This window comes from Rhinolophus sinicus, chromosome 16 (assembly GCF_057876585.1).
Source record: "Rhinolophus sinicus isolate RSI-liver-muscle chromosome 16, RSI-T2T, whole genome shotgun sequence".
Lineage (NCBI taxonomy): Eukaryota > Metazoa > Chordata > Mammalia > Chiroptera > Rhinolophidae > Rhinolophus > Rhinolophus sinicus.
In genome coordinates, this window is record NC_142516.1 from 152,248 (window position 1) to 175,782 (window position 23,535).

At 51.9% G+C, this 23,535-nt stretch overlaps 1 protein-coding gene across 7 annotated transcripts in view; it reads right to left on the bottom strand.

Moving 5' to 3' along the window:
* Positions 1-23,535, bottom strand: part of CACNA1B (calcium voltage-gated channel subunit alpha1 B) — a 167,752-nt gene that overhangs the window by 68,353 nt on the left and 75,864 nt on the right. For 4 of the 7 annotated variants that reach the window (XM_088792972.1, XM_088792971.1, XM_088792975.1 and 1 more), the window contains exons 17-20: positions 22,260-22,327; positions 19,383-19,489; positions 11,576-12,304; positions 10,511-10,728 (exon numbers count right to left, since the gene is read on the bottom strand). In XM_088792972.1, the coding sequence (XP_088649098.1) occupies positions 10,511-10,728; positions 11,576-12,304; positions 19,383-19,489; positions 22,260-22,327 (1,122 nt within the window). Of the gene's footprint in view, positions 1-10,510; positions 10,729-11,575; positions 12,305-15,772; positions 15,836-19,382; positions 19,490-22,259; positions 22,328-23,535 lie in introns of all 7 variants that reach the window. The other 3 variants (XM_088792970.1, XM_088792973.1, XM_088792976.1) reach the window with 1 other exon arrangement.

The following is a 23,535-nucleotide window of genomic DNA, read 5'->3' on the forward strand; positions in this document are numbered from 1 at the left end:
ATAATCATAGAAATGTTTCCTAAAATAAAATTACACCCATCAATTGATTTTTGACAAAGTGCCAAAGTAATTCAATGGGAAAAGGTTAGCCTTTTCCACAAATGGCAATGAAATAAATGAACATCCATGGGCGGGGGTGGGGTGGGGTGGGGGGTGGCTGAAAAGAATCTCAACCCTTACCTCACACCATGTATAAAAATTAACTTGAGACTTCAGCTTCTGGGAAGATGAAACAGAAGTCCTTGCCCCCATTCACCCTACTAAGCAAACTAAAAGCCTGGATACCACATACACGGCAAACCCAGGAAAATTCTGAAAGGTGGAGCGGAGAAGGCACATTGGCTGGTAACCTTGGGACCTGAGACATGATATCGCAGCAGGCTTTTCTTCTCTGGGTTTTCTTTTATGCCTCATATAGCCTTGGTGCTGGAGAAGCTAGCAACCCAGGAATGCCAACAGACACAGATCTTTTAAAGCTCCGACAAAAGCCAGTTCGCCCTAGTGACAGGACCAGGAGCCGTGCAGTTAGAACAGCAGGAAACTTGTAATAGACAATAGCCAAACACCAGAAAAAACTGCAGCCCTACCCCACTCATGAGCAGTGACCAACTGGGGAGCCTGGACTTCCACCCTCGACAGCCTGTAATGAGGGGCTCCAACCCCCTGCTTGGGTAGTATCAGAGAGAGCCAAGTGGGGCTATCTTACTCACCCTGTGGTAATAAGACCCCCAACCCATGCAACTTCAGTCAAGACCACATGGAGAACCTGGTCTACAATTACCACCCAGAAGTAACGAGGCATCTTCCCTTTACTTGCCAGAGTGAATCCTAGTGGAAAGCCAAGACTTTTATCAACATCCAGAGGCAATGAGGTGAACCCCTGCTGTGTCAATGGAGGACATGTGGGGAGCAGAAAGAGCACTCCCACCTCTCCCACACGGGATGGTATCAGTGGAGGCCCAGTGAGCAGCGAGAACTCCCAACTCAGTCCAGCTGGAAGGAAAGGCCCACTCTCACTGGTGTCAATGGAGGTCAAGTGAGGAACCTGTACGTCCACCCCCATCTGTCATTGAGACAGCTCCCCAACCCTGCTGGAGCAGTGTCACAGTAGACCAGCTAGGAGAGAAGATTTAAATAAGATTCACAGGCCCATAACACAATATTAAAATGTCTAGGTTTCAGTAGAAAAATGACTGGTCACACCAAAAATCGGGAAAATATCAATTTCAAGGAGAAAAAACAATCAATAGACACCACGATAATACAGATGTTAGAATTATCTGACAATGATTTAAAGCACCCATCATAAAAATGCTTTAACAGACTACTAAAAACACACTTGAAACAAATGAAAAAATATGGAAATTTCAGCAAAGAAACAGAAAGTCTTAGCAAAGAAATAGAAGATATAAAGAAGAACCAAATAAAAAATTTTAAAACTAAAAAATACAACAACTGAAATTAAAAACTCAATAGATGGACTCAACATCAGAATGGAGGATACATAGGAAAGAATCAATGAACTGGAAGACAGAACAATAGAAATCACCCACTCTGAACAACAGAGAGAAAACAGACTGAAAAAAGTGAACAGAGCCTCAGGGACCTTTGTGAATACAACAAAAGAGCTACCACCATTCATGTCAACAGAGTCCTGAAAAGAAAAGAGAAAGGGGGCAGAGCTGAAGACGTATTCAAAGACATAATGGATGAAAAATGTTCCAAATTTGGCGAAAAGACATAAACCTACAAATTTAAGAATCTGAGTAAACTCCAAACAGGATAAACCTAAATAAACCCATGCCAACATATATCATAATCAAACTTCTGAAATATAAAGACAAAGGAAAAAAATCTTGAAAGCAGCGAGAGAGAAACAACATCTTACCTATAAGAAGAAAACAATTCGAATGACAGTGGATTTCTCATCAGAAACCATGGAGGTCAGAAGGAAGAGGCACACGTTTTTTCAAGTGCTGAAAAAAAAAGAACTGTCAACCCAGAATTCTATACCCATTAAAAATATCCTTCAGGAATGAAGGGAAAATCAAGACATTCTCAGATGAAGGAAAACTAAGAGAATTTATCACCTGCAAACCTATTCTAAAAGAATGGCCAAGGAAGCTCCTCAAAACAGAAAGTAAATTATGAAAGAAGAAATATTGGAATAGCAGGAAGGAAAAAAGAACAATAGAAGAAGTAAAAACATGGGTAAATACAATACCTTTCTTCTCCCCTTGAGTTTTCTAAATTTCTAAGTTGAAGCAAAAATTATAACTTACACTGAGATGGTTTTAAATATATGCAAAGGAAATATTTAAAACAATTATATTATACATGAGGAGGAAAAAGAGAGGTATGATTTTTATACTTCACTCCAACTGGTAAAATGACAACTCTAGAAGACTGGGATATGGGGTGTGTGTGTGTGTGTGTGTGTGTGTGTGTGTGTGTGTGTGTATGTGTGAATACCTAAAGCAACCATTACAAAAATAACAAAGAGATACACTCAAAAATACTATAAATAAAAATAAATTCTAAAATATATATACAAGTAACCCACAGAAAGACAGAAAAAGAAGCCAGAGAAACAAAACACTGTTATCCAACATAGTATTTGAAGTTACAGCCGGTGCAATGAGGAAAGAAAAGGAAATGGAAGGCATATCAGAATGTAAAAATAAAAACTGTTCATTTGCAGATGACTTGATTCACTATGTAGAAAATCTCAAGGAATCCATAAACACCTAGGGGAAACACAAACCAAAATTACATAATTTCTTTAAAATCTGATGGAGAGGAACACAACAGATATCAGAGTCTATAAGGTTATAGCTAAATTAGTAATCAGAGAAAAACTCATAGCCTTAAATGATCAAATCATAAAATTAAATAAAATAAATAAACTAACTCTCCAACTCAAGAAGCTAGAAAAGGAACAACAAAGTAAAACAAAAAAACGCAGGAGGGAAACAATAAAGTTGGAAAGCAGTGATTTAAAAACTAAAACCATACTGGAACTAATAAACAAATTAGAATGCTGGTTTTTCTTAATAAAAATCTACAAAATATTTTTTTATCAAGAAAAAAGAGGAAAACAAAAAACACACAGGATGAAAAATGACGAGGAAAAAACACTGAATCAGAGGAAATTTTTAAATTAAGCTTCTTCTTTGTGTAACTCTTTAATAATTGGTGTTGGCAAAACTGGACAGATACATGCAAAAAAAACCCCACAAACTGGATGACTTTCTTACACCTTATATAAAAAGTAAACTCAAAGTCTTAAATGTTAGATCTGAAACCATAAAACTCCGAGAAGAAAACATAGGCAGTGAACTCCTTGACATTGCTCTTAACAATATTTTTTTGGCTATGTCTCCTTAGGCAAGGGAAAAAAAAGAGAAAACAAACAAATGGGACTACATCAAACTAGAACGTTTTTGTAACCATCAACAAAATGAAAAGAAAAGTCACTGAATGGGAGAAAATACTCACAAATGATACATCTGATAAGGGATAATATCCAAAATTTATAAAGAACTCATACACCTCAACGCCAAAAAACCAAACAATCCAATTAAATAAAGAGCAAAGCACCTGACTAGACATTTTTCCAAAGAGGACATACAGATGTTCAACAGGTACATGAAACGTTACTCAATGTCACTCATCATCAGAGAAATGTAAATTAAAACTGTAATGAGATATCACCTCATACCTGTCAGAATGGCCATCATCAATCAATCAACAAACAAATGTTGGCGAGGATACAGAGAAAAGGGAACCCTCATGTACTGTTGGTGGGCTTGCAAATTGGTGCAACTGCTGTGGAAAACAGTATGAAGATTCCTCAAAAATTTAAAAATAAAGCTACCTTCTGACCCAGCAATTCCATTCCCGGGTATTTATCTAAAGAAATCCAAAACACTAATTCGAAAAGACATACTCAGCCCTATGCTCACTGCAGCATCACTTACAATAGGTAAGATATGGAAGCAACCTAGGTGTCCATTGATAGACGACTGGATAAAGAAGTGGTATATATTTATACAATGGAATATTGCTCAGCAATAGAAAGAATGAAATCTTGCCCTCTGCAACATTGATGGACCTAGAGAGTATTGTGTTAAGTGAAATGAGTCAGAGAAAGAAAAATAAAGCACGATGTCAGTTATACGTGGAATCTAAAAAAGCCCAAAATAAATAAATAAACACAACAGAAATAGACCCATAGATACAGAGAACAAGCTGATGGTTGCCAAAGAGGAGGGGGTGGGGGATGGGGACAAAAGCTAAAAAACAAAAAAAATTTTTAATTGCTGCTAAAATTTTATAAAAAGGTTTTAAAAATTCTATGTTCTATAATTAAGTGAAAGAATTTAAGAACAGGAAAGGAAAAACTGAGAAAAATTAAGCCAGTTCTTTGCAGAATTCTATGTACATAAACTAGAAAACCTAGATCAAATGGGTCATTTCTAAGGAAATTATAATTTACCAAACTGATCTCAGGAGGTAAGAAAGTTTAAACAGACCAATATCTATAAAGAAATACAGGAATTATCGAAGAACTACCCTACCAAAAACAAATCAACCAACCAACCCAGGTAATCCTAAATGATACTTACTCGATCCCAGAAAAGGAAACAGAAAACTTTCTAATCTTCTTATGAATCAGTAATAGGTAAATCCTACAGGACAGCTCCTTAGGTAACATTTCCCAGCAGAGCACCCCGGGTTTTTACCACCTGCACACCTCAGGAGAACATATATCTCTCATTGAAATGTTGAGGGCTTTCAAAGCTGATGTGTACATAGGAAAATGTACACATCCCCAAATGTCCAAACAACATTTTTAACAACAAAACGTGGGGGAAAATACAGACCAGATTCCCATTTCATTGGTCCACTATCAGAATCACACATGGATGTTTCTGAAAAGTGCAGTAAGTTTCAAGGAAGCAGGCATCCAACACAACGGCTTGTTGTTAATAGCTATTAACTGTGGTGATCAGGCAACAATGTGTGAAGCATTTTATGTCCTAATATGACAGTTTTAACTTCTCAGTGTTTACCTGTGCTTTAGTTATATTTTAACAAATTGGTTGGGGACTTTGAGGATGACCAATTGCAATGTATTATAATTTATATATTACATTACAATTTTTCCCATTTGAAACAATGAGGAATGGGACTCGCATTACAATATCTGATTTTCAAGAATGGATTAGTGAAATTAAGCAAGAAAAACTACATTGAATTAATACGTAAACCTTATGATACTTCAACGTAATACAAGAAAGCTATAGAACACATCATACTTTAAAATATCAATCCAAAAATACCACAGAAAATATTAACAAACAGAATCCAACATCACATTAAACAATAAATATGATAACCAAATGGAGTTTATTTTAAGATTGCAAAGACAGTTCAATACCAGAACAGTCATTACTATGAATCTCCACATTTAAGGGGAAAATAAATATGATCTCAATGGATGATAAATTCAGAAAAAATTCAGAAAAATTCAGTATCTACTCCAGATGAAAATACTTACTGAAAGAGGAACTAATGGATACGGTAACATGATTTTACACACACACACACACACACACACACACACACACACACGCTCTCAAGCCCAAAAGCAGTACCTTACTTAGTTTAGGCAGAAAGAGTGCCCACTAACTCCACTGTTACCTGATAATGCATTAGTCACTGGAATCAGGCAAAAAAATAACAATGAGAGGCCTAAGACTTGGAAAGGAATAGTTAGGGCTATATTTGCAGATAATGTATTTGGAAAAAAACAAAGAGAATCAATGCTAAAACTAACAATTTGAGGACTTGGGAAAGTAATAGTATACAAAATTAACATAGAAAAATTAATAGCCTAGGGGCAGCCGGTTAGCTCAGTTGGTTAGAGCGTAGTGCTCTTAACACCAGGATTGCCGGTTCGATCCTCACAGGGGACACTGTGAGCTGCGCCCTCCACAACTAGATTGAAACAACTACTTCGCTTGGAGCTGATGGGCCCTGAAAAAACACACTTAAATAAATAAAAGTTAAAAGAAAAATCAATAGCCTAGATTTCTGCTTCTAGCAGAAGTTATCATAGGGAACAAATCAACCCTCACACCAATAATAATCCAAACATCAGACATTAAAAGAATGAAAAGACAAGCCACAAACTGGGAAAAAATATATGCAAACCACATATCTAATAAAGGACTTGTATCCAAAATATACAGAAAAATCTTAAAACTCAACAATTAGAAAACAAATGAACCAATTAAAAAGTAAGCAAAAAATGTCAATTCCCAGACCTCAATAAAATTAAACTAGGAACCAGTAACAGAAAGTTCACTGAAAAATCCCAAAATGTGTAGTGATTAACCACATTTCTAAATAACACAACACATAGGTGAAACAAGAAGTATCAAGAAAAATTTAAAAATATTTTTAACTAAATGAAAATGAAAACACAACTTATCAAATTTTGTTGGATGCAGCAAAAGCAATGCCTAGAGGGAAATGTAGCTTTGAATGCATACATTAGAAAAGAGGAGAGGTCTGAAGTCAATAATCTAAGCTTTCACCTTAGTAAACCAGAAAATTAAATCCAAAGTGAGCAGAAGAAAAAAATAGTATGAATTAGAGCAAAAATCAATAAAATTGAAAATAGGAAATCTATAGAGAAAAACCAATGAAACCAAAAGCTGGTTCTTTAAAAAGATCGGTAAATCTGATAAGTCTCTAGCTAGGCCAACTTAAAAAAAAAAGAGGGAAAATATAAATTACTAATATCAGAAAGGAAGAGGGATATCACCACTGACACCACATTAAAAGGATAATAAATATTCTGAGTAACTCTATGCCCACCAATCTGAAAACCTAAACAAAACGGACCAATTCCTTCGAAGGACACAATACACCAAAAGTCACTCAAGAAGAAACAGGCAAACTAAATAGGCTTATCTCTGTTAAAGAGATTGGATCAATAATTAACTACCTTCCAAAACTGAAAGCACCAGGCCCAGATGGGTTACTGATGAATTCTACCAAATATTGAAGAAAGAAATTATACCAATTCTGTACAATCTCTTTCAGTGCATAGAAGCTGAGGGAACACTTCCTAACTCATCTATGAGGCCAGCATCACCCTAAAACCAGAACCAGACAAGACATTACAAGAAAAGAAAACCTCTGACCAATATGTCTCATTAACATAGATGGAAAAATTCTCAACACAATATTAGCAAACCGAATCCAACAACGTGTGAGAAGAATTATAGACAAGGACCAAGGGGATTTATCCCAGGTGTGCAAGACTGGTCCAACATCTGAAAACCAATTCACGCAATCCTTCACATCAACAAGCTAGAAAAAAAACTTACCTGATCGTATCAACAGATGCAGTTAAAAAACACTTGACAAAATCCAGCACCCGCTCATGATGAAAAGTCTTAGTAAACTAGAAATAGAGGGGAACTTCCTCAATTTAATAAAGAACATCTACAAAATACCTACAGCTGACATCACACTCGATGGTGAGAAACTGGAAGCCTTCGCACTAAGATCAGGGCCAACGCAGGATGGCCCCTCACCATACCTTTTCAGTACCATACTGGAGTCCCCGCTAATGCAATAAGGCAAGAAAAGGGAAAAAAAGGTACACTGACTGGGAAGACATAAAACTGTCTTTGTTCTCAGATGACAAAATGATCAATCTATTCAGAAAACCCACAAGAATCCACCAGAACAACTACTGGAACTAATAAGCAATTACAGCAAGGTGGCAGGACACATGATGACTACACAAAAATCAGTCACCTTCCCGTACACACGCCACAAACAAATGGGATCTGAAATTTAAACCACAGTAACATCTACACTGGTACCCAAAAATGAGATACTGAAGCATAAGTCTAACAAAGTATGTACACGCTCTATGAGGAAAACTACAAAACTCTGATGGATGAAATCAAAGAACTGAATAAACGGAGAGATGTTCCATGTTCACAGACAGGGAGATTCACACTGTCAAGATGCCGGTTCTTCCCACCGTGACCTAGAGATTCAAGGCAACCCCAGTCAAACGGATTCCGAGGTTCACGTGGACGCAAAAGACACAGGAGAGCCAACACAGTCCTGAAGAGAACTTGAGAGGGCCGACGCCGCCCGACTTGGGGACTTACATAAACTACAGTCATCAAAGACAGCGTGGTATTGGGGAAAGGACAGACAGACCAATGGGACAGGGCAGAGCATCCAAAAACAGGTCCCCATAAATATAGTCAACCGATTTTGACACAGGAGCAAAGGCAACAAAATGGGGGGAAAATAGCCTTTTCAACAAATGTTATCGGAACAACTGGATGTCCACATGCAAAAAAAGATCTCAACACAGAACTTATAACCTTCCAAAATATTAAGTCAAAATAGCTCATACGCCTAAATGTAAAATGCAAAACTATAAAATTTCTAAAAGTTAACACAGGAGAAAAATCTACATGACCTTGGGTATGATGATCCTTTTTAGATATAACAGTAGATAAAACCCATGAAAGAAATAATGAACAAGCTGCATTTCATTGAAATTAACAGCTTCTGCCCTACGAAAGACGATGTTAAGAGAACGAAAAAACAAGCCACAGACTGGGAGAAAATATTTGCAAAAGACAACATCTGATAAAATACTGTTACCCAAAAATGTACCGAGACTCTTAAATTCAACAATAACAAACAACCTGATTAAAAAATGGGCCCCCAACCTTAACAGACCCCGCAAAGGAGATATAGACGTAGACCAGCACATGAAGCAGGTTCCAGCATGTGTCCTCAGGGCGACGCAGCTCTAAGCACGGGGACACCACCACACGCCTATCAGAACAGCCAGAATCTGCCACACTGACATCAATGTTGGGGGACGCGGAGCCGGGGGCACTTGCCCTCACTGCTGCTGGGGACACACACGGTGCAGCCAGTTTAGCAGTTTCTTACGCAACTAAACACTCTTGCCGTATGATCCTGGGTGTTTACCCAAAGGAGCTGAAAACTCATGTCCACACAGAACTCTGCACACAGATGTTTATCACAGCTTTATTCCTAACTGTGGAAACTCGGAAGCAGCCGAGGGACTGCTCGGTGATGGACTGCTCTGTGATGGACATCCAGCAGGTGACGGATGAATAAACTGCCCAGCCAGACAGTGGAGTTTACTCCGCACTAAAAAGACATGAGCTGTCACACAGAAAAAGACGTGGAGGACCCTTAAAAGCACGTTGGTAAGTGAGAGAAGCCAGGCTGAGACAGCTGCTGTGTGATTCCAACTGTATAACATTCTAGAAAAGGCAGAACTTAGAGGACAGTAAAAAGGTCAGGGGCTGCCAGGGGGAGGGAGGAGGGCCAGGCAGGGATGATGAGTTTGTCCTCAAGCTAATCCAGAGAGAATCAGACCGGGGCTGATTTCTGGAAGTCTGGGAAGACAGACCCACTCGTACCCCCAGGAGGGGAGAACAGAATGGCCCAGGCAAGCAAGAGGAAGGCGGGGCTACGCAGCCCGAACCAGTCACCTTCCACTGCTGCACCAGGGTCTGTCCACTGGTCCATGGCTCCAGGTGAGAGCCCCTGAGCAAGAGAGGACAGGGCCACGCACGTGTTTGTGTGGAGACACGTCTGCACACACAGGCAGGCACGTGGCCCCACGCCAGCGCTGCCTCTGTGGTCTCCGTCTCCTCTTGGCACGCCTTCTCCATCCTTGCTGCTCAGCAAACACCCAGGTGCCTTCCACTCAGTCAGGGGCTTGCGCTCGTCACCTGCAGGTTTCCCCACTCGATGGAGGGCCTTGAAGGCAAAAATGGCCTCTCGTTCACCCTGCACCCTCGGTGCCTGCACACAATCAGTCCTGCACACGGGGCCGCTTAGTTGGAGCCCCGTGAATGTGAGTGAGTGAGGGGAAGGAAGAGGGAGGCTCGGGTTGAGACCTGGGGAGACCTCAGAGCAGGGACAGAGGGCCCGTCAGTGGGTGGGCAGGCCGCAGCCTGGGAACCGCCTCCTCGCCCACTGGTTCTTGGCCCGGTCACACGGCGGCCATGGTTCTCAGCAGCTTTTGTGCACCTCTGAAGATCAGGACTGTCTCACGGTCTGTCTTCCTGATGAGACTGGAAGCCCATGAGGGCAGCCCTGGCCCCACCCCCTCCTGCTGTGTCCCCAGCACTCTCACAGCGTGCCTAGCCTTAGCTGGTGACTTGCAAATGTTTTTGGCAGTGAGGAGAGTAACGCTTAAGTGCAATACAAAATTGTAATAGTGCTCTTTGGGGGCACCGGAAAGCAAGGGATGGCAAGGTACAGATGCTGACAGCAAATGAGTTTCTCTCCAGCTGGGGGAACAAGTCACAGAGGCCGCCTGTCCCCAAGCAGCTGCCATGGAACAAGAGAGAAGAGGAAGCAAAGTGGCCTGAACAAGGCAGGCCTTGCCCCGCTGGTCCAGGCAGATACTCACTGGGAACAACTGTGGTCTCCCCAGGAGGGCCGGTCAGTGTCACTGGAACCTGCACAGCGGCACTCGGGTCTGGGGGTTGACTGCCCATCCGAGTGACGTTCCGCTGATTATCTGCATCCTCTGGCTGTTCCTCCACCTTCTGCAGGCAGGTGCTGGGCAGTGTGTGTACAGGAGCCACACCCATTACCCCACTGGCCTCCAGGTCGCAGTGTGGCTCCCTGCAACCAAAAATGCACATCAGTCTGATGCAGCTCCAAACTCCTATTTAGTCTGCAAAACCCAGCGACTTAAACCCCTATCTAGATCTATTCCCTGACCACCTCCTGTTACTCTTGCATTGCATATGTTTTTGTTTTTTTAATCACCCTGCACACTTCTGAAAGGTAGAGACAGGACTTACTCACCTGTCCGTCCCTGGCACAAGGCCAGGAATAACTGGCAACACAATGTGTGTGGAATGGAATGGTTTGTAGAATGCAGAAACCTGGAGGAGGTTTCCCTGAGCCACCCACCCTGGGGCCCCACAAGGCCAAAGCCCAGCACAGCTCTGTACAGGCAGATGATGCCCAGGCAAGAGTGGTCCTGGGTGGTGGCCTCTGGCTGCATGGCTGCTTCTGGGTGGCAGTGGCGGGTCGGCAAACGTGAAGACTTGCTGGCCTGAGCCTCAGGGCTCCTGCTACCCCAGCGCCAGGTCCTGTCCCAGGCAGAGAGCACGCCCAGGTGGCCTAAAGGGCCCTTCCTGTCAGGGACAGAGAGCCAGGCCCCTCCCTTCCTACCACTTAGTCCGGGGTCTCCTCAGGCTTTTTGCCCCGGGATCTCCTGACTCCTTCCTCCAGTCTTCCCCCATTTCCTCTTTTCCAGGGGCTGGTTTGTTCTTCCCGAGCCAACGTGTCCCAAACCAGTCCCAACAACTTCCCTGGAAGAACGCTCTTCCTTCCGGAGCCTTAAAACCATGGCTGACACCCCGGGGCGCAGCGGCCCCCCACGCAGTTCCACGCACTCGACAGGCAGGAGGCGCCCAGGGCGGGCGGTGGCCCGGCCCGGCCCCCTGCGCCGCCCACTCACTTGGGCTGGTGGTTCCGCAGCTCCTTGGCGGGGTCCCTGGCCTCGGCCTCGCCGTCCTTCTGCGCGTCCTCGCGCGCGGGCGGCGCCCGGTGCCGTGCCCGGTGCCGCCGCGCGGGCTCCTCCCCGCTCTCCGCCTCCCTCGGGCCGGCCCGGGGCCCGCGGTGCCGCGCTCGCCGCTCGCCCTTGGCGCCGGGCGCTGTGCCCTCCTTGGCCAGGTCAGGCGCGTGCCGGTGGGCGCGGTGACGCCGGCCGCCCTCGGGCCCCGGGCCGCGGCCGCGCTCGCTCCGGGCCTCCTTGCTGCGGCTGCGGTGCGGCCGCGACCGCTCCTCCCTGGTGGTGGGCTCTCCGGCTTCCGCCTTGGGGGCGTCCGCAGGGTCCTGCTCCACCGCGGGGGCCGGGGCCGGGGCCGGGGCCGGGGCCGGGGCCGGGGCCGGGGCCTTGTCCCTGTCGCGGTGCCGGTGGTGCCTGCGCGGCGCGTCCGCGCCCTCGGGCCGGGTCTTCCCCGCCGGCGGCCCCCGCGTGCCCTCCGGGCCGGGCTCCAGCACCAGCGGGCGGTCCAGGTGCGTCTTCATGTCGGGCCGCAGGTGGCGCGCAGTGGCATAGCGCAGCCGCTCCTCGGGGCCCAGCTCGCTGTACAGCGCCTCGCAGCTGGCGCGCAGGGTCTGCAGCCGCAGCTGGTTGGCTCGCTGCTCCCACACCGAGCGCGCCTTGGCCGAGTTGGTCTGCTTGCTGCGGGGAATGCAGGGAGACCGAGGGTGAGCACGGCCCCGCTCTGCCTCGCAGGGGAAACCGTGGACGGGCAAGCGATGGGGGTGGCAGAGTGGGGCAGCGAGGATGGAGAGGGTGGGCAGAGGGGCCCTCGAGACCCCCACGGAGTCACTGCAGAAGGGGGAGACACCCAGGGCGACCGGCCTCACCCCGTGGTCACAACCCTACAGACCATGAGATCTCTGGCCCGAGGGGTGGGGGGGCAAGGGGCTCAAGTCTGCTCTGCACCGGGTGTCAGAGCCTGAGGCTAAGGATGCAGGGTAATGGGAATGGCTGGCTGGTGCCTGCGATGGCAGACAGGCTTCCAGGGCAGGTGGGCCACTGGCAGGAAGGCCAAAATGGGAGGGGGAGGCGAGGGGGCAGTGTCCAAACCCGCAGGACCCAGGGAGACAGGAGTCTGGCGCCCACAACAGGAGAGCAGAGCTGCCCACAGAGGGGCTTCTCCGTCTCCATGTCCACCTCCACCTCCAGGAGGAAAGCCACTGGCCAGGACGACACGTGTTTGTGAAGGAACCCAGGACAGCAACCAGCACAGCCCAGGGAGTGGGGGCAGGGGCAGCTGGCCCTGGCCCTCTCAGGAATAAACGGGCCCAGGACTGCTCCATCCAGGGCACTGTTGCTTGGTTCAATGACCATGTGCTGCCAGGAGCCCAGCAGTCAGTTCTGGACTGGAGACACTACCTCCTGTGGCAGCCAGTGCCCGCCTCTCCCCCAGGGACACAGCCAGATCACTCCCCGGAGCCCTCTGGCACCAGGAGTGGCCTGTGGTCCAGGCCAGCCCTCACTGTACAGGCTACCAAAGGCTTTGACCACCATCCAACCTCACTCACATGGTCACGTGTGGGGCTCCACAGCCCAGAGTACACAGGAAGCCCTTGGCATTCTGGGCTCTTTGCTAAATAAGACCCCCAAAGTAGGTAACCCCCCTTACCCAAGCAAACCCCCCGAGGCCAGGGTCTCACCCTTTGTCCTCTGCAGGCTGCTGTGCCCGCCGTGTTGGCTGGCAGCATTAGCAGCATGAGAGCGACGGTGGCTGTGACATCTGTGCCGTTCAACAGCTGCACTGTGCTCTGGGCTCCAGTGCCCACCTCATCCAACCCTCACAGCTCCCTCAGGACTCAGGTGCTGCTCCCATGCCCCCTTCTCAGGTGAGGACACTGAGCCTAGAGGACATCACTCACAGGGGGTCCCACAGCCAGTCACTGACGGAGCCAGGATCAGACGCATGCCCAAGGGCAAAAACCAAAGAAGTATCTAAGGAGCTGCAAGGCCTCGGCCAGACCCCAACCACACTGACGGCACAGCTCAGAGCCACAGCCTGAGGGGACCCAGGCCAGCCCAGGCACCAGCTCCAGGGCCCTGGGCCACTGGCACCACGGTGACCTGCAGAGAGAGGCAGCAGTCGGCCTGAATAATGTGATGGATGGTGAGTCCTGCCCTCTGCAGGTGAATGCGGGCCCGTGTGGGAGCCATTTCCAGCGCAGTGCCTCGCACGTGGGGTGGGGGGGGGAGGCAGCAGAAGAGCACAAGATCTGTTGCTCACCTGGGAGCCCTGATGGGGAGGCAGGACAATGTGTGGGGGCATCTGCTGACCCACACACACCTCCGGCTGCCACCCCAAGCCCTGACCTGCCTCCCAGACACATGGAAGCCATGCTGCCCCACTCCCAGGGTCACCTTGCAACAAACACACCTTTTTCTTTGCCTTCAACCTAGAGTCATAAGGGCCTGCCACCCCTAGCTAGCACCAAAACACAGCCCGACTGCCCTGTGCCAACCCTTGGAAAACGGATGACAGCCATGTGGGGCGTGCCCATGCCTCCCAGCTGGGCTTGCACTCGGAGCCGGTGGCTTGCTCAGACGCGGCCACAAGTCCTAGGGACTGTCTGTCTGTCTGTCAGAAGACAGGTAATAAAGACAATGGGACATGTGGTCCTGGCCCGTCAGGAGGAGATGGGCTCCTGAGGTCATGGCTGTGCCCTCAACCTCTGCAGCCCCTTCCCTCCCAGGAACCAGCTCAAGGCCACAGAGAGGTGGACAGTCTGCTGTATTGAGGGGTGCCGTGGGGCTGGCGGGCTCCCTTATAATCGCTGGGGAGCAAGCCCCACTGGTCTCTGCCTGGCCCTGCCCCCGCAAGGTCTCGCGGCCTCTCTGGGCCTGTCTGCATTGCTGCCGCCAGTTGGGCCGCTGGCCCCGTCAGGTGTGCCTGAGTCTGTGCACCTGGCCTCTGTCCCTCGTGGGTATCTGAGTCAGCCTGCCCCAACGCTGGTCTCTTTTCTCCACCGAGTTCGCAAGCTACCAGCGACCCTCTGCTCCACAGGATTGCGAGGCGGTGACTGCTCAGGCCAAGTCCTCATTTACAAGGGCTGTCTAAGGTGTCACGTGCAGGAGCTGCTCCCAGGACGTCCTGCCTGGCGTGTGGGCACAGCACAACCCAGGCACTGTGATCTCTGTGCCATGACCTCTGTTGTGACCTCTGTGCCATGGCCTGTGTCATGACCGCTATGCCGTGACCTCTGTGTTGTGACCTCTGTGCCGCGGTCTTCATGCTGTGACTTCTGTGCTAGGTCCTCTGTGCTGTGTCCTCTGTGCCATGGCCTCTGCGCCGTGACCTCTGTGCTGTGACCTGCTATGTGGTCTCTGGGCTAAGAAATCTAGTCACCCGCAGCTGCTGACAAGGTGACACCAAGGACACCTACATCTGAACTTTCCTCCACCCTGTGGTCATTCCAGATCCAGCTTTCTTACCCCGTGAGGCAGCAGCCCTAGTGCTCGTGGTAGCACAGAGCCCAGCTCCCACCTCTACCAGGACGCAGAGGGCACGCAGCCACTCCTGGGACCTCCCACCTACAGGACCTGGCCTTGCCCTTGGGAGGGAGCCCTGGGGACAAGCCTCCCAGTCAGACCGGTGTCACCCCAGGAGGGCCACCCCAGGTTCCCCGGGCTCTGGCTGGTCTAGCGTAAGCCTCACAACTGGAAGCAGTTCTGCTCTTGCTAGAACAAAGACTTCCTAAGGATTACACACACATCCCCTCCCACGTAAGGAAGGGATGGGGCAGGGGCACCCCACGAACCTCCCCAGCAGGCCCCTAACAAACACTCATGGGAACTATAAGGAGACATCAGTGGCAGACGCCTCAGAGAAGCAGCTATGCCTGAGACACCAGTGATGGCACACAGACAGACCTCAGACAGGAGGAGAGACCAGGAGGGAGAGGAGGGGGGACCAAGCTCAGAGAGAGCGACGCCCATGAGCGAGATGTGGGGACGTCAGGAAGTGTGCCTGCTATCCCCCTTTCTCCAGGATGTAGGCTTGCCTGGAGCTGCCCCCAAAGCGAATGGTTGGGGTGGGAAAGCAGTCAGGAGTGGCGGGGAGGTGTGTGCGTGTGGTTATCATGAAGCCTCAGAGATCGTAGCAGAGCGACTCACGGTGAGTTTACGCTGGAGACAGACGAGCTGCGAGACACAGTACCTCGAGTGTGCTTTACAAAACTGCACATGCAAAAGACAAAACAGAACAAGGGTGAGAAAAGCAGAGCATTCTAAGAGACACTAGAACACGCGTGAGCCGCGTCAGCTCAGGCTGCAGGCTGCAGTATGTGTCTGGGCAGGGGGCCAGGGATGCTTCCATCAGAATGGTCACCGGCCAAGACCTCGGAGGAAAAGAGAAGTTGAGAAAAAGAGAGCACCCAGCAGAAAAGTGAAGCTGCAGTGAGCACAGCAAGCCCCACGTGCCTGCAAGATGAGAAGCATTATCTTGGGGGCCTGTCTGCCACAGCAGGGAGCACACTGTCCCTGGAAGGGCAGTGGGTTCCAAGAGCTGGCACCACTTGTCCTGCAAGTCCACACAGCCGTCCCCTGCCCGCCATAGCACCCGCTCCGACAGCCGCAGATGGAGCAGAGATGGCTAATGCAGGGGGACTCACCTGCGGTGTCGCCTGGGCCCTGCTGCCTGAATACCGTGCTCTGCCCAGCCCACCACAGCCCCTCAGCTCCCCAGCTCTAAGCCAGGTGCTTCCAGCTCGCCATGACCCTTCCCAGGGCCACACGGACTGTGTCAGCACCCCATCTGCCCTTGGGTGTAATTCCAGCCATTTCCAAGTGACTTTCTGGAAGCCTTTCCAAAACCAATGGAGACAGAGCAAACCTCCTCTATAGTCCTTTCCCCTTAGGGCAGCACCCAGGGCAGGACCAGGTGGGTCCCGGCTCCGCTTCTCAAGGCCAAGTCTGCATCTGCCCACATCAGTGAGAAGCTCCAGGCAGCTCACCTGCCTGCAGGCCCTGGGTGCAAGCAGGTGTGTGACTGAGTGTGAGAGCTGTGAGTGTGTGAAGGTGTGAATGAATGGTATGTGACTGAAAGTGAGAGTGAAAGTGTGTCTGGGTGTGAACATGTGTCAGCATGTGTGAGTGTAAACGAGAGTGAACATGTCTCAGTGAGTGTGAATGCACACAAGTGTGAACACGACGTGTCAACATGTGTGGGGTGTGAACACAAGTGGTTGTAGCGTGTGAGTGTGGTTATATGGGTGTGAACATGGGTGTGAACTGTGGGGTGAACATGCTTCAATGTGTGAGTGTGCACACTCACCAGCATTCAGAAGTTGGGTGATGATGAGGGTGACACAGCACAGAGAACCTGGAAGACCATGCCAACCTTAGCATCCCTTCCCTCTCAGCAGCCCGAAGTGGCTGTCACCTGAGGCCAGAGACATAGCCCCAGCCGACCTCCAGTGACAGGTCACACAGCACCGTCTGTCAAGCCACGCAGAGTGTTGATGAGAGTCTGTCAAACACCGACTACACTGAAGGGCCCCTCAGCACCCACGGTGTCACAGAGAGCATCTCAGTCCGTCCTCCCGCTTCACAGACCACATGACACGCTGTCACCCCACCCCAACAACTTGCCACAGAAATAACTGCTGAGGAGATGCAGGCCCTGCCTGTCCAAGCCACATGACTCCCCTGGAGGACAGAAACGTGGGGGCAGGTGGGGAACGACAGACACCAGGAGCCTGAGCAAGGTCTCAGCTGGGCAGAGGGCGGTACAGCCGTGCACATGTCGGGGGCCTCCGATCCCATCAGACTGACTGACTGTGTGCCCAGGGCCTCCGATCCCATCAGACTGACTGACTGTGTGCCCAGGGCCTCCGATTCCATCACACTGACTATGTGTCCACCACGGGTGGGCTGAGGACACGCCAGAGGACCAAGGCCTACATGTGCTCCCAGTAGAGCCAATAGCATACACAGCTGGCCGGAGGCGGAAACACAGGGGCCAACGCCTGGACACATCCAGGCGGCTGTGACACGGGTGAGGCGACGGAGCTCAGGACCAGGTGAGGCAGAGCACCTGTGCATCCCCCGGGAGCCCCTTCCCAGTGGAGAAGAAGCACCACAGCAGCGATCCGGCAGCAGCGGGTGGCGCATGTACCCAGGCACGGACGCCAGTGCAGCCTGTCCCTACACAGCAGCACTGCCCCAGGGAGCAGTGGCAGTGCATCCAGACCTCCCATTCTGGTGGCCTGAAGGGCTCTCCATGGCTGTGCTCAGGGCCCGTGCCCTCCTCTCCACGGTCTCAGCCCAGATGGCAGTGGACACCCCAGAAGCAGCCCTGGCTGGCAGCAGGGGGCCACTGGACAAGGCACTCACCTCCAGAAACAGTAGAGCGAGCACACGCTCAATCAACCCAAGGCCCACCCGCTGTCTCGTGGCTTTAGGGCTCAGGACAGGGGCTGTAGAGGGAGTCTGCGGGGACATAGTGGCCGCGTAACTGAATTGGCCAGACAGCAAAGGGCTGGCAATGAAGCTTCCGCTCCAGCAGCTGAGTGACTGCTGCTGTGTCCTGCTCAGCTCTCAGGGGCCTGCGACGTCCTCTAGCTCATTTTCCACCAAAGACCGGCAATCCGTGCCTGGCTTAGAGACAGGCCCCCTGCAAACACCTTTGCAGAAAACAGGCCACCACCCTGGTGTCCGCCAAGCAAGAATGGGCTACTGTGATGTACACTCACGTGCATGTGTGCACACATACTCACGTGTACACTCTCATGTACACACTCACATCTGCACACACTAACACTCATAGTGTATACACGTATACACGTGCACTCACGTGTACATGCTCTCGTGCACACGATACATGCACTCCCATGTGTGCACTCACAAGTGCACACATTCATGCACACGTGCACATACCTGCATGCACACTCACACGAGGGTGTGCAACTCATTCACACATGTGCACACAACTCAGTTATGGCACAACTTACCCGTGTGCTTGCACACTCATACATGTGCACACTCACAGCCAGGCACATGCTCTCTCACACTCACAACAGACTCGTCCACGTGCCAGCGTACACACTCAGCAGCACAGATGCACGTGTCACCACAGATGTGCCTGCAGCTGTCCTGGTGCACTGACCACAGTGCTCACAGAAAGGGTGGCTGGCCAGCTCCAGATCTGGGGCCCCAGATCAGTGCGGGACATGGGCTATGTGGGGTAGGCAAGGAGCCGAAGACGGAGCCAGCAGCTCCAGACTCTGCACAGGAGCCTTGGGCCTGCCTCCACCTTTTCCCATCAAGACGTCAGAGACATTTCTGCAAACTGAGTCTCCTGGGCAGCTGAAAAACCACCTAGAATCTTCCGGCTCATAAATGCCTTTCTGAAAAGGTGTGCATGAAATAGTCATATTGACTCATGGAGTTTGCCCCAGGATGAGCCCTGCGGCCCCCCAAGACTGTCAGGAACAGACAGATCCCTACAGCATGGCCCGTCCCACACAGCACGCGAAGGCTGCACGCTGCCACGTCTCACTCCTACTCAAACTGGGGGAGCTGTGGGAACGCTCCCTGATAAACCCTAGACACAAAGGCTCCTGCAGGAGACGGGAGCCGTCCCCGGTCATCACAGCTCCTGAGCAGGGCTGTGTCCCAACAAGCTCCACCCACAGCACGAGGCCCTCTGACAGGCCTCCGGAAGGCATTCCCTGCTGAGGGCCCCCCCACCCCACCCCCCGCAGTCCACTCCCCAGAGCCTTACGCAGTGATGGAGACGTTGGCGGCGGATATGGGGCTGACTTCTGCCACTTCCTTGGCCTTCTGCAGAGCAAGCTTCTGATTGGCTGCTTCTTCCATCTCCTCCTCGTCCTGTTTGAACAACAGAAACAGGTGGCGACGCTGCAGAGTGCTGCATCCTCTTCCTGGGCACTGCGTCCTTCCTGCTGTCTGAACCGGAGTGGCCAGGCAGTGGCTCCTGCATCAGGGTGACCCGCTCCAGCACGGAGCACCGGCTCCACACATGCTCTCTGGCAGCCTTCAGGGATCCCGTTTTCCATGCCTGCTGCCCAAGGTGGAGGCCCCCAAGTTTCCTGCCTCAGCTCCCATTATGCTCAGAGCTGACTGCATATCCATGCTCACATCCTGAGCCCAGGGCAGAGCTCCAGCCCCAGGGACTCAGCTGCTGCCTGGACAGCTCTGCGTGTTTGTTCCACAGCATTTGAGACTCACTCTGTCAAACTGCAAACCCACTCCTCCTTCAGTCCCACCTGGCCTCTGCCCCCAGGGCACTTGCCACACTCTACCGAGGTCAGCCTCTGCCCCAGAGCTGTGAGACGGCAGGCAGCAGGGCTCTGCACCAAGCCTGGGTCCTGGCCAGCACTGCCCACAGCACTGCCACCAGGAGTGTGCCTAGCAGAGCCACCTCGCACCCTCTGGGCTTTTCTACCCGGACCCACTGTCCCAGCTATGACTGGGACAAGTCTTTCCTTGTCGCACCCACAGCTAGACAGCTATTTGTGGTGCCTGGTCCTGTATCCCCTCAACACCGAGTCCCCGGGCAGCACCCCCATGGCCATCGGCTGCTGGGCCAGCCCTGCCTCCATGGGAACAGTGGACATCTGCACAGAAACCCTCTGGGCCTGACCCCACGTCACTGGGCAAAACCACATGTCTGCTCCTGGCATCTAGATAAACGGCTTCAGGCCGAGTTCACGGGGCCCGCAGCTCCTTGTCACCTAGCTAGACTGCTTATTCCCCCAGTCACCAATCCCAGGTCCACCGGGCTCCCCGGGCCCTGGCACCCCCAACAGGTCCCACAACAGCCTTGAATCTGCTCTTAGGGTCACAATAATGGCAAAAACTAGGTCCACTGTTAGCTGCCTGCAGACTTGCCTTCAGATCTTCAAGCTCTGGCCCTACAGGAGATTCACCCTGATTCCTCCATCTCGGTTTACGGCTCCCGGGGAGTGGGGGGGAGGAGGGCATCCCCAGTCAACCAAAGGGCATTCTACCAACAAACTCAACCTGAATTTGTTTCCACTTTGAAAAGTAAATGACTTTATCGGTGCAAACATAAAGGAAGCAGAGTTGAGTCCTGGCCTTTGGAGCTTGGCCAGCCTGACACGGACAGGCCTCTACCAGCCCCAGCTCCCAAAGGGGCCATTGCCTAGTGTCTGTGCATGGAGACGGGGCTCCCAGGACATCGGTTCCTTGGCATGCTTTTACACATGGCCGAACTTGCAGGGCACGGGCCCACTCCGACCCAGGACAGCTGGTGCCAGACCACCAGCGCTGCTGGGCACCCCTAGTTCACATGGCTCCAGAAACACTGACCCCAGAAGTGCTCATAAATGCAGGGGTCCCCCAGCCCAGGCAGCCCAGCCAGGGCCTCGGCCATCCTCCAGCTTCTGCTGGCTCGGCCCCTCCTGACGGCAGCAATGGGCAGGCCAGGGGGACTCCCAAGTCCTCACAAGCCAGCGGCCAGAGCAAGGGGGGAGGCTAGACCCACAGGCACCCCCAGGGCCCAAGCCTGGGTGGGGGGAGAGGGTTCAGCAGGAGCCATGGGAGGTGCAGGGGCCACACCTGCATCTCAGCTGTCCAGAGACCTCCTGAGCCTGCCCTCCTGGGGAAGGCCCGAGTCAAGCTCGGCCCCGGGATGGGGACGTGCAGGACTGGAGAGAACCCGACTGAGTTAGAACGCACAGGGGGCATCTTTCAGGCACTGGCTCGAGCATGCACGCATGACAGACGGGCACACGGTGTTTTCACCAGGCCTGCGCCCTCGCCAGCCAGCCTGACTTGGCAGCAGCGTACTGCGCACAGGGTGTGGGCTTGTAGAGCAGCAGCCCGAGGCTGAGTCAGCGGGCAGCCCAGCGGCACTGTCCAGGCTGTGTGGGGAAGGTGACCAGGCGGGGCGGCTTCATTGGGAAGGAACTGCGGGGGGGAGGTTGTATAATCACACCCCCCACCAGGCACATCAGATGGCGTCCACCGGGGCCATCTAATATTAATAGGGACGACGCTATCCTGCTGTGGGCAGAGAAGGTGGCACCAGCTGCTCCTCCAGGAACCAGCTAGTCCCAGGGTCTGAGGACAGCACTGCCCAGTGACCACCGGAGCGCAACCATCCACACCTGAGACTAACCCCAGGGACGAACACAGGTGCCCACCTCAGCCCTTCAGTCTTCAGAGCTGGGTGCTCCCCACGGCCCAGCTCACGTGTCCCTCACGCACAGACACACCAGGCTCAGGAGGCATCACGGGACCCTTCACTCGAGGCCAGTACCGCCTGCGTCCCCCCTGCCCAGGGTTCTGTCCGGGCTGCACCTCCTGTCTGTCAGCCATGCTGCTCCCCCCACACACCCCCTTCTGCTTTTCTGCCATTCTGCCCAAGTCTTGGAGTGTCCAGAGGCCGCCCTCGTGGCCACCGGCCTTTCTGGCACTTCTCCGGGCTGCCTCTCAGCGCCATTCCTAACACCAGACTGACAGCCTAATTTTTGCCTGTCCACCACCTTAAGGAGACCACGCTGGACACATGGGTCACACGGATTCGTGACTCACGACCTGGCCCTCCTCATGGCTCTCTGGCCTCACCCCACCCCTTCCTGCACCTGGTCTGCCGGTGTCACGCCCCACATACCTTGGTCAGCTCCTGGGCGTTGGCGAGGTTGTCCACGGCAATGGCCAGGAAGACGTTGAGCAGCGTGTCTGGGCGGCTCCAGCTAAGGAAAGGAGCCTCTGTCCCCACACCTTCCCGCATGGTCACGCCTCGGCTTCCCCCAGGGGAAACAGGGCTCCTAGCTCCCCAGATCCCCAGCCTCCTTTCCTTGGCGCCCACAGCCTTCAGACCCCTGGCCCCGCTGACCTGTTGCCAGCAGAGGCGGCCTACCCACCAGGGCCCTGTGTGCCCCTGGCCTCTGCCCAAGCTTCCTTCATGCAGTCTCGTGTCACCCAGTCCCCAGTGCCCACTCGGAACCTCCTGCCACCCAGGCCTGAGCTCAGAGGTTGTGTTGGATCAGTCTGCCCTTGCCTCCCTGGAGAGCCCATGAACTACCTGCTCTGTCCCTGCTCCCGGATTTCTAGCCAGGGACAAGCCTATGGACAGCCTCCTACTGTCACTGGCTGCGCGCGGGGCTCTATCACCTTTGGGCCCGTAAAACCTGGCCCAGCAGAGGCCAGGTAAGACAGGAAACAACGTGCAAACCCAGCCAGGCCAGCACTGCGTGGGCTCCAGGCCCGGGCTGGGCTCACGGCGTTTCCTCCCCTTGGCCCAGGTGATCTCCTTCTGGACAGTGGAAGCCTGGCGATGCTGATGGCGACAGCACCTTGAGCCCATCCCACTGAGCGCCCCAGGACCCAGGACAAAGCCTCACACAACACCCTTTCACAAGTGAGGAAACAAAGGCCACAAAGGGCCACTTGCCCAGAGTTCTGGAGCCACAAGGGCCTGATGTCCTTGAGTCTCTGCAGGATCAGGCCCTCACGTACCGCTGACCTGACTCACTTTGATTTCCTGTCGCTGCACCTGCCTCTTCCCACAAGCTCGTGTCTGTACTGAGCAGCCAGCAGCATCTGCCCTGTGCCCTCTCCAGCTGTGCCCGCCTGGGCACTGCTCAGCCTGCAGAGCAGGCCTCGGGCGCTCCGTGGGTGTCCTGCTAAGGCACCTTATCCCTGGGCACTGCTGACATGGGCAACCCTTCATCATGGGACGCTCAGCAGCATCCCGGCTCTGCCCACTCGATGCCAGCAGCACTTTCCTCTCCAGCCATAACAACCAAACTGTCTCAGACATCCCACACTCCTCTGGGGACAAAGTCATGTGACTGAGTGCTGTCACCACAGGCCTAGGGACTTACATGCCCCCTCCACCCCCAGTGGCTCTGGGCCAGTCCCAGGCTCAAGCAGCAGTTAGCTCT